We start from the raw sequence: 17,558 nt of genomic DNA on the forward strand, positions 1-17,558 counted from the left end.
AGCATGAAATGACAATAACTCTGGTTTGAATAGAAAAGACCTCCGGGTTTTCCACAGGTGTAGCCTGAAGCTTCAAGTGCTCTTAAGTTTATTGCAACAATCTGATACTGCAGAGAGACCAGCCTGGCTGAAGGGACTGATGTTCAAACACTGTGTTACTTCCTCCATGGATTAACAGAGATGTAATTCGACTAGTTGAAACCCTATGTAAAACAATGGGCACAGCATGCTAAACCAATTAGCTAAAGCTAGCATAAAAATTAATTGCAATGCCATTCTAAGTAGTAGATGATGCATGGCTTTCTTTTCCTTTTTGTCTACAAGACACATGCAGACTGACTGTGATTCTCTCATGTTAGAGCAAGCACTTTAAGGATATGCCTTCTTTTAAAAAAGCCAAGACAAGTAGTAGAAAATGCATTTTATTTCTATGGAAAAGGCTACATTTAGATTTGTAAAGGTCTGTAATAGTGTTATGTTGCCCACATGTCAAAAAATCAGGTGTGAATAGCAACAAAACGGTTACATATTTTTTCTACAAAGCAGTGCAATTAGTTCACATTGCAATAAAATTAAGTCAAGTATGCAACAGAATCCAAACCAAGTGTTTCACCATCATCAGCATACAAAGAAATACAGTGCAAAGATTATTTTAGGTTTTAAGAAATCTGCAGTCAGTCTTTAGAATATCCTGTTGGGTGGGATACTCCAATTATTTTCATCACTAGCAGTTGTATCTTGTCAATACTGTGCACAAGGAAGTCAGTCTAACATGAAATGACTTATGTGGTAAATAAAATATTTAGTCTATACCATAAAATAAAAAACAACAACCAAACAAATTAGGTAAGTGAACTAACAAAATGAAATCTGAACACACTTATGAAACAGACAACATACTTCAAAGGACACACATACAGTATTCATCACATAAAAACAAACTACTTTTTTCCAGCAAAAAATATTTTGGTTGCTTTACAACTGCATTATGGGTCTTGTAGTCTGAAGATGCATGTGTCCAACTCCTAAAAACCATAATAAATGTCTTCTGCAAAGCACAGAAAGAGAATCAATATTCTCATCACAGTCAAAAGGTTATTTTTCAGAAGTTTATTCGCCCTTGCTCCAGAAACACACTTACATGGGTGAAAACAATTTCAAGGGACATTATGACACACTGGAACAGGAACTGTGCTCTGGCTGCTTTTGAGTTTACAGTACTTGTGGTATTTGAGGAAGTCTTCACAAGTCTACATTGCATATTTCTGAGTCCATTCTCTTGCTTGTCTGTTGTACCTGTGTGTCAAGAGAGAAGGCACCAGAGTGAAGAGCTGTTAGTGAGTCTGTGACAACGGCCACACAGTCACTTTGTACAGATGTCATGAGTTTTTCACCTCTTAGCATTGACTCAAACAACCTTAGAATAGTCTAAAAGCCAAGAAACACATGCCCACTGAACGTTCAGTTTCTAAAGTTACTCATCAAAACAGTCTCACAGGATTGGATTAAAATGCATATCATGGTGCATATTTAACTAACATTTCACAACTGGTTCCTTTATTAGTACCTAGTTATTCCTGCATGTGTGTGCTGTAACAATCTGACAAAATCCACACATTTTAGTTGCAGTAGCATCAACTAGCTATGGAAAGGGTGAGGACAGAAGGCACAGTGATTTTTTTTAACTCTCCATTCTGCATTTCAGAACCTGAAAGGAAAACTTCCTGAAAAACATTTTTTACTAGATTTTAAGTTTTGTGTCTTTTTCCTTCCAGTATGAAGCTGACCAGCACTCCCACATGTCAATGTCTTTAGAGAACCAGTAACTGTCCCTCTGGCCCTCACATTGGTTATATTCCACTCTTCCAGCCACATTCACTTTCTTCTGAGTCCTCCAGAGAAAATGGTGGCAAGTTTTTGACAAGTTTTTTTCTTAAGATCAGTATAGCAACTCATGTAGTCACTGTTTTTCTGCTCAAAAATAATGTTACAAGTTTTGGAGTTTTACTGAAGAGTAAAATACTTATAGATAAATGTTCAGGAGCAACCAGATATATTTTTAATTTCCTAAATCCAAGGTGAGATTCAAGTACATAGTAGGAAATCAGTGTAAGATGGTAAAGCTACAGTCAAGACTACACGTTCTCTCACTTTCTCCAGTAATTACTACATGTCAAGTTTTAGAAACAGGAAAACATCCCTTGCTCACTTCCTTCAGAGGTCACTTCCAACCTCTAACCTTCTGTGATTCACAAGCAGGAGGCACAACAGCTGAAATGGCTATTAACTGGATAGACAAAAGCTGAGATGCCAATGGGCAGAAGCTGAGGCACCACATCTTCAACTGAACACTATCTGCTTGGGAGCAGAAGCCACAGAGCTCCAGCACTTCAGAAGTGAGTTACATGATTTGCTTCTATCAAACTGGCAGAAAAAAAGCCATTCTAGTAATCTAGGGAGAGAAATACTAGACCACAGGCTTCCATGTAACTTCTGCATTCCTCCTCTACCCAGCCCTCCAGGTAAAAGCAATACTGGAATCCTCCTGGAGCTGTGGTTGGTAGGTGATGAACCACAGGCCATTAGCATGCACTGCAACCAGTCCTCAGTGGCTCAGTACTCAAAAAAAAGGTACCAAGCAGTTTGCTCAGTTAACCAGAGTCACAAATTCTCCTGGATATCACAAACACCCCACAGAATCTGAAGCAGACTGTCTAACAATTAAAATAGTTAGTAGTAAGGTTAACAAAAAGCAGCTTAAGTACCAAGGATAAAAAGCCTGCCTCAAACCAAACCCATAACCTCTTCCACAGCTTGAAGAAGTCACCAGACAAAGTCAGGCTGGCTATGAATGTGCTGCATGGCTCTGACCATTTCACTGGATTGTCAAAGCCACCAGAAAATCTCTGACAGATTCATTTGAGGGAAGATTATTCCCTTCTTGGCAAATTAGGATGGGATGTCATTGGAAAACCTTAGAGACTCCCATTCCTTGTTTAACATCCTAAACCGACCTTGTGTTTCAGCCTTTCTTCATCCCACACACACCTAGGAAATCCACAGGAGCCTTAATTAACCCTGTTAGAGAAGACAGCTCAGGCCATGCTGATAAGACTGTAGGCTGGTTGTGCTCAAAAAACCCACAGCCTCCAGTTTCTTGCTTGCCAGGCCACTGGTGGGTGCTCTCAGGATTTAAAAATCTAATCCTGTAGAAATCTATGAAAAGACTATCTTTAAAAGTTAAGATAGAAGGTGACATAGCAGGTAACCATCTGCAAGTACCACACACAAAGAATATATGTTATACTCACTTTTCCTTGTCTGACTTGTAGATCTGTGCAATATCTGGTACTAAAGGATCATCAGGATTAGGATCGCAGAGTAAGGAGCATATGGACAATAAAACTAAACAAAAGAGACACAAGATTAAACAAGTCAGTTTGCTCTATTTATACAACCCTTTAACATAGTCCAGTACCCTGAAGGAGAGTGGTAGAAGAGAGACTGGAAAGAGAATGTGTATTAGTTTCAGCTTTTGCACAGCAGTTCTGCTCAGAAATGCCTATATAGCACCATTTTTCTAGGTCCTGAGTAAACAACACCTAATGCTAGACCAGAGAACTCACAACCCATGGACCTCTTAACAACCCTAAACATCTTGTGAAAGGGAATTTGAGGCTCCAGCAAGAATCTGCTGTAGAACAGAATTTTCCCCTTGCTTTGTCGTGTTACAGATGAGCCCACACTTACACCTCTTTTCAGCTGCATCAAGTTCAACCACTTCATAATGACATGTTCCATTTTATTAAGTGCCAAATACACCAGCAATATTAGGAACTCGGGTTAGAATACTTGGTCACACCAACCAGAGGTGCTATCAGCCTGCTGTACTCCTGAATCAGTGGAACAAGAGCAATCAAGCAGAAACATCCATGAGCCACCGAGCTGATTTCCAGTTTAAAAAACCTATCATGTGCAAGCACAACAAATCAGAACACGTAAGACCAGCTCCTCTTTATAACTAAAGGAACACTCAACAAGCAAAGAGACTTACAGAAAAGTGCTGAAAACCTGAAAACTTAAAGAGTTTTCAGTTGTAAATGCCAACTGTTAAACACAAGTGCCAACTCCTGTTAGCTAAATACCTTCTAGAAGGTATTTAGAAACAAGACAAATTTTGCTCAGCAATAAACCAACCAGTTTCTGTGTGAAGGTGACACCAACTACACCCAAGAGTAACCCAGGTCTTCAGCAACACCACCAGGAAACAGCATGAAGCTTGGACTGTAACCAGCTTGTGCAACTCCTGCAGAGGTTGTTATGCACTTGGACAGAGTCACTTCCACTAGACAAAAACTAACATGTGATGACAACGTTCTAAAAACAGACACGTAGCTTATGGAGCTCTCAAGGAATAAGCAAGATGTGATCCATAAGAACTGTCTGTACTATGTCTAAGAGTGTGGCCAAGCATCTTGAAGATGGGTGAGGAAAACCAGTGACAGCACCCTCCATTTTAAGCAGCTTCTGAAGTGACACAAACTGCCTGCAACAAATGAATCACTTAGCTGGGACTTCAAGGTTCCAAAAATCAATTGTCTAACTTGAGAAACTTTACCTACAGGAGCAGAATATTTTAGCAAATACTTTACTGATTACTTTGGAAGCAGCTGCATTTCAAAGGAATCATCTTAGAGGAATGCAAAGCAGAAGAAAACTCATTTTAAATTAGAGTGTATCTAAAACCTTAGCCCACACAAGGATGCTCAGACACCCCAAAGAGCCAGCAGGTAAGTCCACACACCTCAGTTATCAGGGTTTTCCATTTACATCCCAATTAATTTGTTTTTTAAACTCTACTCACCAGTTTCTCCTCAGTTCTGCATGCACAGTCTACTATAATACAGAAGTTGTATTTCAGGCTAATTGGACACTTATTAATTTCCCCAACTTGTTTTATTACATTTCTTCGCTGTGCACATAATATTTTATGCAACCTGGCACTGAATAAACTGTGCAAGATCTTGGATCATGACACCAATTCCAGTGGAATTTGCCACTTCTGTAACATGCAAGATGACTTCCCACTCCCACCCCCAGGGAAAAGGGAAGTGCCAGGACAGTGTAAGCAATTCCACACATTGATGAGCAAATCTGTGAGTTTACCTTTAGATACAGTCAGAGCTGGTGACCACTGTGACCTCAGGATATCAAGACAAATACTCCCATTACTGTTTATATTTGGGTGGTATATTTTTGTTGTAAAAGCAATCTGGAACCAAAAATAAAGAAAGAAATAAACCTCAAGTATCATAAAATGCTGTCTCTTGCATCTGGAATCCTTAATGCTGTCCCTTCATTTCCAGTCATACTCCATCTGCCAACAACTTATCGTAGTCTTCTCTCTTCACCTACTATGAACATGGACCCTATTGCTGGCTTTTCTGCTTTTAGCTTCCAAAATTAAGAAACAACATATGGCATAACTTTTGGGGGAAAAGACTTACCTTTGGTGGCTTGAAAGGATAGTCTGTTGGGAAGTGTACTGTGAGGAAAAAAACTCCCCCTTGATATGCACTATCAGGCTAGGGAAAAAACAAAACAAAACATTAATATTTATTTAAGTCACTTTGGAGCTTCCCTTCTGAACACAGGTAACCTCCTAAAGCTGTGTGTATCCTTAAACATCCCTTTTCCCCCAGTACACAGCCCGTGCTATGGGCCACAGTCCAGTGTGGACTGTGTACTGGGAAGGCACAGGGGGAACTGAAGCTTCCCACTGGCCTGTGGAGATCCAGTAGAACCAACCCTGGCTGCTTCTGCAGGAGCCCAACATGGCTCTGGAGTGCTGCCCTTCTGTGAGAGAGAAGAGAGAGAGCAGTGCTGGACTGGTGGAGTGTCCTGGTTTGAGCCAGCTAGTTGAAGAAAGCTCACTGAAAAGAAAAAAAAAGGAATCAGCAAAAGAAAAACTGGCTTTATCCTGGCTCAAACCAGGACACGGAGCTACAAAACTGCTGATCTATCAGCTCCAAACTTGCTCCCTTCCTCACTATCTGGGCTGCAAGGCACTCCTGGAGCTCGGCTCCACCTCACCAAGGGGAACACAAAACCCAGAGCAGATCTTCCAAATCCTGTCTCCCTGCAAAACCACAGCTGCTCTGATCCTCCTCCATCCCTAAGCTACAAATATACTTACCTTAAGAAGGTAAGAGTAGGAAGAGTAAGAAGTAGGAAGAGTGGGATTTTCCAACATAATTCAGTTCATCATGATGACATCAGGGAAGCTTTAAAACACACAACATCTTTGTGACCTGTATAAACCTGTGAACATGCATTTTGTTAGAGAACATGTGCACAGGTTTATGTCCAGGCTGCACACAGGTAACAGAAATAACCTTCTTGCAGCCCTCTGTAGAGGAAAGCTTTCCTTTTTATTAGCTAGAGAAGTGAGAGGCAAAGTCTCACTGTTAGATGATAGGGAGCAGTGCTGCCACTTCTGATTAAGGGAAGAAGAAGAAGAAAACCTCTCTCATTACTTGGTGAATTTAAAACAGCAACACAGAAATCCAATCTCAGCAAAGCTGCAAAATACCAAGTTTTTGGGTTTTCTTAGGGAAGCAAAGGTGGACTGTTTTCAAATAAAATATTCACCTTGGAAATGAGCAAAAATTACAGCTTTAAAGATGAATACAAGAGGTAAAGTCACAAGGAGTCCACTAAGTCATGTCATCTTACTCCAAATGAAGTGTTGCAGTGTGAGGCAGGTTGTATATAGTACTGCTAGGGAGTCAGCACTAGGTAACACCAGCAAAGATGGCCACAGAACTTCCCAGGAGGTTTGAAAGGACTGCTTGGATTTGCCAAAGTTAAAATAAACTGAAGATGAGACATGTCCCATGTCAGACAGAAGGCAAAGTGAGGTCACAGTATGTTTTGTAAGGTATATAAAGCAAAGTGATGATGTCCACAAAGAGGAGAAGAGGTTACTCTACTTCCACACCTAGGGAGTGAATTCTGAAGATAAACTTTAGTCCTATGCTTCTCTCAGGCCATCAGGAAACGTACAGGATGGGTATCCCTATTTCCTTGTGTTATCAAGATAAAAGACTAATATCCTGACAGTGTTCTCAGCAGATACGGCTGAGAAAGGTTAGCAAGAGATGCTCATCCTTAACTAGAGAAAACTGAGGAACCCGAAGCAAAGAGAAGAGTATTTTACAGTGCAGAATATGACAGGTGAACTGCAAGCTGGAAGAAACAATGGAATTCAAGTTGGGATTTAGATGCTAGTTCTTCCCTTACTCAGGTGATTAGAGTCACTGGGAACAAAGACATTATTGGTGGCAATCTGCATGGAAGCTTCTGTTAACTGTGAACTTTGCTGTTTTGCCATTCAGCTTCAAGCAGTGCAAAAGGGCAAGGGTCAGAGCAACTTTGTATGTGTTTTTAAAGAAAAATGGCAAAAGGATTAGTATCCTAGAGAAAAATCCCACTGGTGCTGGGCCATGGACAAGCTGGACAACAGACTCCAGCATGCCGCTGGAAGATCAGGAACTGATTCTCACTGCTTCACAGTTCCACCTTTCTCCACCATGTGATGCTGCATCCTAATGCACTGTCTCAAAACTTCAACTCTCACAGTGATTCAGCTCACCATTTGAACCACAGACTCTTCAGTCCAAAAGAAAAACACTAGGGATACAAACTTCTTACCATGATTATCAATCAACACCCCTTGCTTCAGGGCATGTTGTTCTTGCTTCTTTTTGCTAAAACCCTTTTCAGTTTTCCTTTAAACTCTTCTGTTCTTAAGCTTTATTGTCCTCTTTTATATCCGTATTTATTATTGTCCTTTCTTATGTTCTTTGCTAGACAGGAGTCATAAATGGGGTCTTACAGAGATCCCCCCCAAGCCAAGGAAAGCAGGCCTTCTTCACACAGAAACTGTAAGTGCCCACAATTGCTCCTCTACAGTTTGCAAAACCCTTCTGCTTTTGTCAGAGCTACATCACAGCCATCAAATCAGCTCCAAAAGCCCCCAATTCAGGCTGTGCAACTCCTTGCTCACAGTTACCAAATCCCACATTGCATTACACCCACTCTTCCTCCTTTCAGAGGGAAGAATCTTCCAGAACTGAAATCACCATCTATGAAAAGCAAGCTTTTCACCTTGCAGCCCACATCACCAGTTCAGACACTGCAGCTGACTAAGCACCTCTAGCTTCAGGGAGACAGACACTTGAATCATTACAGAGAGAAACTAGTCTCGGACTACTAAGTAGAACAGCACCACACTAAACAGTTAATCTGTACCCACCACAGCTGAATTTGACTGCCATGTTTACAGCAACCCAAATATATCCTTCTGAAGCCAGGTGTATTTTCTAAGGGGCACGAGTTATATACTTACAGGTCCCATAATTGTCGCTTGCCAGTGAAACACTGAAAGTCAAAAAGATACAACAATTAAGAGATTTTTCTCAGCTTTTTTATAACCAGAAAGGGTCACTTGTGACAATGTACAATGACAAGCTTACAGTCATCTCCAACAGGTCCAGCAGAGCAGTGGGCTGGGGGGTCTCGCTGCAGATCACTTAGCTCCTGTAAGAAACACACAAATATTTGAAAGGCATCTACATGAAAACAGACACCACTCAGCAGCATCACTTCAAAAGGGAGAACACAGATTTGATTAAACAGACTTGTGGCATTTTTAAAGAAAGCACCACTTGGGATGCCCACTGATACTGCAAGGGGATTTTTTGCCAGTGAGCTCTGCAGCTTAAAGACAACACTGCTACAAATTAGTATCTGAGAGCATTTAGGAGTTATAGCCAAGTTCATAATAAGCTGGATATACCAAAGTAGACATAGAAAAAAAAGAAGAAAATGAAAGGTTTCTTAATCTGCCTGCAAATTCACTGCTTAATTTAGAAATGTATGTGCTGTTCTGCTCCTTTAGTTTTGATTTCACAAAAGCTTCTTGTGTTGGCCTAGCCTATGTACACTAGCTGAGTTAAACTAAGTCATAACATGCTTGCAATCTGCCTAGAGATGACAGATGAACATAACAAAGGTCCCTAAGAAAGGCAGAAAATAAAGGAAAATATTCTCTCCACACCTTATTTCACATATCTTGATTTCATTTCCTCCAGGCTTTTTAAACATGCTTTCCCTAGAAAGCTGAAATTTAAGAGCAGCATTCAGAGAAGCTTCTGCAGGTCAACTGGTTTATTTCTCTTACAGAAGCCCACACAGCCACAAATAATTTGAAGTTATTATTTAATTACACAAAACCAGCTCAACCTTCCATCTGATTTATCATCACTGTGTCAAGTGCAAAACAAGCCAGGCATTAATGTTGGTTCATTCAATATGCTACTCTCCGTGCCTGAAATTTCACTCCACTAATAACAACCAAGTTTTTCCAACTCTAAGCTGATAGGAACTGTGCTAAGTTTACGATTATGTGTTAATACTTCTATTGAAACAAGCCAGAAGATGTGTGCTAAGCCACTGTTCCTAAGCCAGGCAACTAATTACTCAAAATGTACACATTTAAGTTAACAATAGACATAAGCAGCTCTGCAAATACCTCCTTGAATTTAGCTGATGGAATAAAAATGGAAACATTTCGACCAAAAAATCCTTAGTCAAGACAAATTCCAAAATCAAGCTTTAAATTGCAACTAAGTTTAACTCCAGTGTAGAAGTTGTGTATGTAGTGTGATCCAAAAGGGTTAAAACTCTGCACTTCTCAACTGCTGCGATATATTTACTCCTTGACAACACCCAGCAAACATTTCATCTCACACAGTTCTGTCTTGTGGAGGGACCCAGCTGACCATGGACCTGGCAGGTCAAGTCAGGCACACTTCTTAGAGGTGCAGTCCTGGACCTGAGTTCAAAGAAAGGCACTGCAATGTACCTTCAGTCAGGTAACAGAGAAGTAATAGTACTGCTTGCTCTGAAGTTACTCCTCACAACCTTTGTGATTTAAAATGAGACAGTTCTTGATAGATATGGCAATATTCCAGGTTGCCAACTATAGTGTTGCCCACCCTCAAAGGTTATTCTGTTGGTGAAATTGTATCTTGGTCCAGAAACAACATTCTGGCCTGGACTTCGAGTAATAAAGGCAACAGCAAAACCCTTTAGAAGTGCAGTTCCCTTTATAATAGGAGGATTCCAATTTCAGTGAGGGAGTGATACAGAGAACTAGCACCCTATGCAAAGCCAAGCCCCTGCCAGTACCCAAAGGGAGTCAACAAGTCTCAAGTTTCCAGGAGTCATGAGAGTTGTAAACAAGACTTGCCAGCAGCAGAGCAGCTACAGCCACTGTCTACTCTAATTTGCAACTCAAGATCTAATCTAACAAGAGATTAAGTCTTAAGACATACAGTAAAAAAAGGCAGCTACACAAGACTGTTAGCCAAAACAGAGAGCTGAAAATCATGTGTTTTATAGCAATCATGGCAGACTAAAAAGCGATGATGGGAAAACTATGCAGCTTAGGCTCTTCAGAAGGTCTCTAAAAATGTGCAAACATTCCGTAATGCATATACAAAGTGCTAGGCAAGCATGTATTCTGCAGTTGCAAGTCTGTACCAGCACTCTCATTTGCTAGATGCTCTCCTTGAGAGCTCAGCACACCCACAACTCACACAAATTGGTTTTCATTCCTATGTACATATGTACTTCAGAATGGGTAGGAATTGGAACAGGCTTCTCGGGGACCCACTTTCAATTTGTTCAGGCCAAAGGCACTGAAATTTGTCCATGATAAAACAATTGTTTTTAATCAGACCAAAACTATCAACTTCTGTTATTAATATTTCCCTAATAATGATTAAAATGCTCTCTTCAACCAACTCCAAGAGGCGAGAGTGAAACTGATTCAATTCAGAGAGATTTTGCAGCTAGGGAACATAAAACCAGACTTCAAAATCCTGATAGAGCAAATTCAAGTCATGTTTTCCAAACATAAGAAATAATGTACTAAAGCTAATGTGGTTTAACTACACAAATGGTAAAATGATCAAACTTTGTAAATTGCATTTGACAGTGTTAACAGTTTGAGCCTTTACAGGCAAGCTCAGATCAAGCTGTGATCAACAAAGAACTATTCAGTTTTATACTGTTAGTTGTGCTATTTAAGCTTCATATTAAAAGCAAGATTATCTGGAGAGCTATTAAGATTTAGGCTTCAAGCTTTCCTACAACTTCTGAAATGGTGCAAGGACAGTCAGATTGTCCTCCATAAGTCAGAATCACTTGCCAGTGTCCAGAGATGAACACTGCAGAACAGCTGCGATGATTCCCTAGAGTAAGTGTAGAAGTTCTTCATTGCTTGATGTATTTGCAAAAGAACAAGATGTTGAATATAAGAATTCTCTATTCAAAGCAGTAAAGATGCTCTTCACAAGAAGCCCCAAACCTTGTTGTGTCAAGAAACAAGGCTGCAGAGTGACAAAGCACCATGTTCTGAAGCCTCACCAAGAAGTGCAAGAGAACTGCAGCTAAGGCATTACAGGGTCAACACTAAAACTTTTAAGTGAACTGTTTCCAGGAGTTTTGTCCACGTTTTACGGATTATCATTACGTGGCTGCACGATGCAGGTCTGGTTACTTCAAGGCCTTGTCTACATCAATATTGTTAGAAAATGTTGGTGCAAGACTTTGATGACTGCAGGCTAACAACAGGACTAGAGCTCAGAGCACCGCAGGTTTGGTTTCAGAAGAGAAAGTCAACGCTCCAAGCTGCAGTGTCCATCAGTGCAAGGACTTGAAAACACCCAAGGACTATGAGAATACACAAGCCCACAATTTTGCCTGCAAGAGGTGAAAACAAAAGTATCAGTTACTTCAAGGCCTGCTGAATGTCAAAGCATAAAGGCATCTATGAAGAGCTCCAACATATGGCACACTATCCCAGTGCAGCCAGGATAAACCTGTGCAGAGAAAACAGCAAAGCTGAGGGCAGTAGTAGGAATACACCTTCTAATATTCTCCAGCACAGGAAATATTACAGAGTAGAATAGAATACTGTTAATTCTACACCCCTCAGTGGTTGTAATGAACGGGTGCTCCAGCCCCTGTTTGTAACTCCAGGCCAGCAGCAGAGCACAGAGGTCTGCAGGATCCGTGAGGAGGTACAGCTAATAAAGCCACTATTAGTGTCACCTACAAATGCCTCCAAATCACCACCTTTCATTGCACCTCACACTGTAGAATAGCTCTGGGCACAGCTTGAGGCAAAAATACCAAAACCAAGTTTAACAGATGTAAAACACTTTACAAATGCTGGAAATGTGCAAACTCACTGTCAAAGTGTAATACAGGATATCTTTCATAAAAGTATAGAGTTGGTGAAGACTGCAAGGTCAGTTTAACACTTACATGCTTCATGAGAAGACAGGTTTCTCTCCTAAAAAAGCTACTGGAACAAGACTGTAAAGGATACTTGGATAACAAGGAGATAAATATTCTTGGCATAGTGCTCAGGGACACCCCATGGCTATGAGCATGAGGACTAGCAAAAAAAAAAAAAACCCACCCTGAAAATGTCTCCTTTCCCTCAGTTTAAAAAAGGAAACACTCAGAAAAAAGACTGCAGACTATTAGAAGACCAAAATAAACTGCAGGCAGCATCACTAAAAGCTATCTGAATTCTCTAAAAGACACAAAGCCACAACTGGAGCTCTTTTCCACACCATAATTTAAAATACAGGGTTTTCTGTTTGCCAGCTAAATTCTTAATTTCTTGCTGTTCTGGTTTGGTTTGGTGGGGTTTTGGTATCGGGGGAAGGGCCCCAGGGGTGGCTCTGGTAAGAAGCTGAGAAGCTGCCCCTGCTCCAAACCAGCCCAGGAGCCATGAGAAGGACAAGAGATGCTCTTCTGCCATGAACATACAAAAGGACTGATGTGAGACCTGAGCAGAGGAGCACTTAAGAAAAAGAAGAGCTGAGCTAAGAAGTGAAAGGCAGTGCTGGGATGAAGATCCTGGTGGTTGGTGAAGAAGGGGAAGAAGGTGCCCAAGCAGAAGTTTCCCTGCAGTCTATGGTGAGATGGCAGCTGTGCCCCTGCACTCATGGAGGAATGTGGTGGAACAATCCCTGAAGGTGCCAGGAGGGGTGAACTTGGCCAGTGGACTTGGATGTTGTGGCCAGAGGACTCGGAACAAAGTGACTTGGGCCCGGGAAGAAGGGAGGGGTGGGGTAACCTATGCAAGCCCTGCTCTGTGTGTGTCTGTGTCCTGTGTGTGTTTGATTGGTGTGAAATTAAATTATTATTTTTTTCCCAAGCTGAGTCTGTTTTGCCTGGAACCCTCCTTGTCCTTTGTCTCATGAGCTTTGTCCTCCCCATCCCAGAGTGTGTGTGTGAGGGAGGAGTTGCCTGAATGAGCAGCCACGGGGCTGGTTCTTTGTCCTCGTGTTGGGCCCAAACCAGGGCACTTGCCCAAAAAGAACTGCAGACCAGATTCACTTCCTATCAACTCCATGAATACACTGCTGCTATTATAGTAAGGTTTGGAAGCATCTGTCAAAAGAAAACATCAGTGACTATACTTAGACTAGTTAAAGGATTGTCTGCTCTTTCTAAATTTGGAAAATGTGGAGCAAGCATTCATTATTACATTTCTTCATATAAAATTAACTCTTAGTAATAAAGAATATATTCTATTTATTTTTATACATTGTTTGAATGAAAAAAAAATAAATATATTGCTGTGATAACACAGCTAGTATTTTGAAAGCAAACAAACAATTCAATTCATGGATCCAAAAACTAAGTTTCCTAATCATCTTTACTGCCATCCAAATACAGCACGTGACTCGATGGTTTAAAGTCAAAACCTGAATGACAAATATTGATAAAATCTTACCTCCTGACTCAATTTACAATCACAAAAGTTATTTTCAACATGAATATTCAAGTCTCTATGTCCTTTTGGTCGATGCATACAGAACAGACATAGCTCACTGAGGTATCTAAATGTTTGAATACTTCTATTCTCTCTGAGTTGTGAGAGAAAAACAATCAAGCCTTATGCACCACCAAGATAAAACACCAACAGCTATTTTTAAACCAGTCTTCAAATGTGCCAGAAAATAGTTTGTCACTGGTTTCAAAATCTCTTCTAAATCCATTTTTCATGCCTGTAACAAAAGTAAATACTGGGTTTGTAGGGATTTCCAAATAACCTGAGCCTTTAACAAGCATAACATTAACCCCTCCTTACACTGAAGTATAGGATTTATGATGGAAGCAATTACCTCAGCTGTGATGCTGAGCTGGCAGGACAGCAGACTTGCAATTTGCTATGTAAACACAGGATTTGGACCAGGAATCTCAGAAAATGGTTCTGCACCAGGCCAATGGGCAGAACTGACTTACACACAAACTTATATAACCTGACAGCCTGCATTATTTCCTATTTTTCACAAAAGCCATGCTGTCTCCTCCATTTCCAGTCATGGTAACACTGAAGGCTTCTTTGCAGAATATCCCTTCCCAACTGAAGCTGCCACTAGATGTTTTGTTCCCATAATTTGCAACATTTGGAATTCACAACACCCACGGAAACATGGGTTATTTCACTGGTGCATCACAGACTAGAGAGAATCAACTGCTGCCCCAAGGAACATAGGTGCTACCTCAAACAGAGAGCAGCCTTAAGTTTTTGACAGTGCAGAGATACTGTCCCTCTTTCATGGTACAGCAGAGTAAAGCACCGACAAGGTAAATTAATACAGGCTGGAGATGAGCAGGAGTCCCTCATCATTCCAAGAACTCCAAGGTGAACTTGTCATGGAGGTGGCACTGACAGCTGTGCTTACATCACAGGGCTTCCTGTCCTCACTGCACTTCCACCCTCCCACCAATGAAGCCGATACACTTATGTGCAACGATCAGCTTGTTTGTTTGTTATTCAGTTGCTCATATTTTCAGGAAGCTCCCAAGGACAAGACATCCTTCCCCTATTAGTGTACACTCTTGAAGTCTGCAGGCTGTCCTCCTCTGAGGAGTGCCTCCAGACAGATCCATGGAAGGTGGGCTGAAACCACATAGAGCACAATGGCAATACTGTCTAGGAACTGAAGTCTCAAATGGTATGAGCCAAAAAATGCTCACTAACATGTCCATGTATCTCAGTTTTGCTTCCTCTGTAGGCAGGGCCATCCTGAACACATGTACCACCAAAATGATTGTGAGCACTCAAACTTGCCATCAGAATCCCTCAGCTGTGTTAAAAGTACAAATTCTGAACCACCCTAAAACCACCCAAGCTTAACTTGAGACAGTATGTCTAGACTGACAAGCTCCCAGAAATACCACTGTGTTTTCTGACAGCACTTTCTTCTCCGAAGAGTCCCTCTGGGCACTTTGTGAAACTCTGAGCTCCTTCCAGCATTCTCTCTCCTCCAGATCTTATCCCTTCCTCCCCTCCAGATACAACAGAGCTATCAACCTTTGTAGCCATACATTTCATAACCCTCAGCTCCACACATTACATTGACATCAAGACAGTTTGATTTTTCAAACTTTCTCCTTCATTTTCACTTTCCAAACTACCACCCCACCTCAGAAATACTAAGAAGACTACCAGGCTTTCCACTTGCTCTTTGTCTGTTTACTTCAGCAGAATGAAACTAAACAAGAGGAAAGAAAAGGTATTCAGGACAATCCTCTTTATAGGAACTCAAGGGTAAGGAGACACCCAAAAGCAGGAATTAAAAAAGCCAAGAAAACACAGAACATGTCCATGATACGTGGAAGTGTGACACAACTCACTGCTAGAGCAAAATCACTGTAGTTCATTTATTAATATTTGATATATTAAGTGTACTAAGCTTTGTATTGCGAGTCCTAAACACCAACTTGTGGTAGAAAAGTATAAATAGCTTCATATCTATGGCAGGGCATCCCAAATCAGCTTGCTGAGGGGTTAACTGGTCGCTACAGAATTCTCCTTCTGTAACACCAATATCATAAAGTCATAGAATCACAGGGGTTGGAAGGGACCTCTGAAGATCATCACGTTCAACCCTCCTGCTGCAGCAGGAGGGTTGAACAATAGCAAAAGGGAATTCAGAACAAGAAGTTACAGCACGGTCACCAGACTAGGAGAGCACAAACATCGACTCGAGGCAACGTGTCAGCAGCGACAAAACACCACGTTATTCACGCTATCACACAGCCAGGGCACCAACGTTATCTGGTGTGCTTACCACCCATAAACGCTATTTTTGTCTGCCCCGTGCAGCGACCAGCTGGGTCCTGCCAAACAGCAGCCCCCTAGAAACTCAGCCCACAATTAAAACCCGGCCACGTACAAGCGTTACCCCAAAAAACTCCACTAGAAACTCAGCCCATAATTAAAACCCGGCCACGCACAAGCGTTACCCCAAAAAACTCCACTAGAAACTCAGCCCACAATTAAAATCCAGCCACGCACAAGCGTTACCCCAAAAAACTCCACTAGAAACTCAGCCCACAATTAAAACCCGGCCACGCACAAGCGTTACCCACAACTGGGCTACACACTCCGAGGTCACCTCGAGTACCGAGCTGGCAGCACCGCCTAACGCGGAGAGGAATAAAACTCACCCGCCGAGCTAACCAAGCCCCGCGCAGCCGGAGCACGGCACTCGGGCGAGAATTCACCTCCTCCCCCCTCTGCTCAAGAGAACGCCTTGACGCCCGGTCGCCTTTTCCCGGGCCCGCCCGGGGGACAAGGCCTCGGACGGTTTATTAACGGCTCTTTAAAGCACTGACCGGCAACGGGGCAGGGGGGGGAGGCCTTCCAGAAGGCGAAGAGCCCCGAAACCGTGAGGAAACCGGCAGCACCCTCCTTTTATCCCCCCCTCCCGGCGCTGTGAGGAGGGCAGCAGCACCTGACGAGGCCGCTGTGGCCCGTGAGGGGAGCCGGGCAGGCGGCGGGGGGAAGGCCAGGCCTCGGAGGGGCACAGCGGCTGCCGCTGAGCCGCGGCCCAGCCCCGGGGGCAGCAGGCAGGCGGGGAAGGGCCCCCCGGGGAGGCGCTGCCACTCACTTTCTGTATCCGCTTCAGTGCCATGGGAGCGAGGGGCGAGCAGGCAACGGCATCGGGCTCGCATGGGAGGGGGGGGGGCGGAGGACGGGCGGCCGCGGCTGCGACGGCGCATGCGCGGTGCGGGGTGCCGGGCTGCGGGTGCGTGCGCCTGCGCAGCCGCCGCGCCGGGCGGTGGCCGTGCCGTGCCGTGCCGTGCCCGGGGGGAGCCGCGGCGCTGCTGCCCCCTGGCCGCCCGGAGGAGGCAGCGTCCCCGCCCAGCCGCGCCGGGAGCGGCCCCCGCCGTCACAGAGCCCAGCGGGGCGGGCTGGGAGGGACCTGCCGGGCGTCATCCCGTTCCAAACGCTTCCCGGCCGGTTGTCCCGGCACGGGCAGGGACACCTCCCACCAGCCCAGGCTGCTCCAAGCCCCATCCAGCCTGCCCTTCAACACTGCCAGGGATGGGGCAGCCACAGCTTCTCTGGGCAACCTGGTCCAGTTCCTCACCACCCTCACAGGGAAGAATTT

The 17,558-nt window shown here is 43.1% G+C and overlaps 1 protein-coding gene across 1 annotated transcript; it reads right to left on the bottom strand.

The window, feature by feature from the left end:
* Positions 1-406: 406 nt before the first annotated feature.
* On the bottom strand, positions 407-17,170 carry UBE2D1 (ubiquitin conjugating enzyme E2 D1). The gene is made up of 7 exons (XM_051617761.1): positions 17,055-17,170; positions 8,538-8,601; positions 8,411-8,442; positions 5,508-5,585; positions 5,167-5,272; positions 3,312-3,405; positions 407-1,296 (listed from the first exon to the last, which is right to left on the bottom strand). Exons 1-7 carry the CDS (start codon positions 17,076-17,078, stop codon positions 1,251-1,253), a joined length of 444 nt encoding a protein of 147 aa, XP_051473721.1. The 5' UTR covers positions 17,079-17,170; the 3' UTR covers positions 407-1,250.
* Between the last annotated feature and the right edge of the window lie 388 nt (positions 17,171-17,558).

The sequence above is a fragment of the Apus apus genome, chromosome 4 (assembly GCF_020740795.1).
Source record: "Apus apus isolate bApuApu2 chromosome 4, bApuApu2.pri.cur, whole genome shotgun sequence".
NCBI lineage: Eukaryota > Metazoa > Chordata > Aves > Apodiformes > Apodidae > Apus > Apus apus.

What these genes read in the sequence shown, in the direction of transcription:
- UBE2D1 (XM_051617761.1), bottom strand. Translation starts at nt 17,078, where the DNA reads ATGGCACTGAAGCGGATACAGAAA. An exon ending in TGGACCTGTTGGAGATGACT is followed by an intron (nt 8,443 to 8,537) that starts GTAAGCTTGTCA and finishes TTTGACTTTCAG; the next exon opens with TGTTTCACTGGCAAGCGACA. An exon ending in TACAAGTCAGACAAGGAAAA is followed by an intron (nt 1,297 to 3,311) that starts GTGAGTATAACA and finishes CTTGACACACAG; the next exon opens with GTACAACAGACAAGCAAGAG.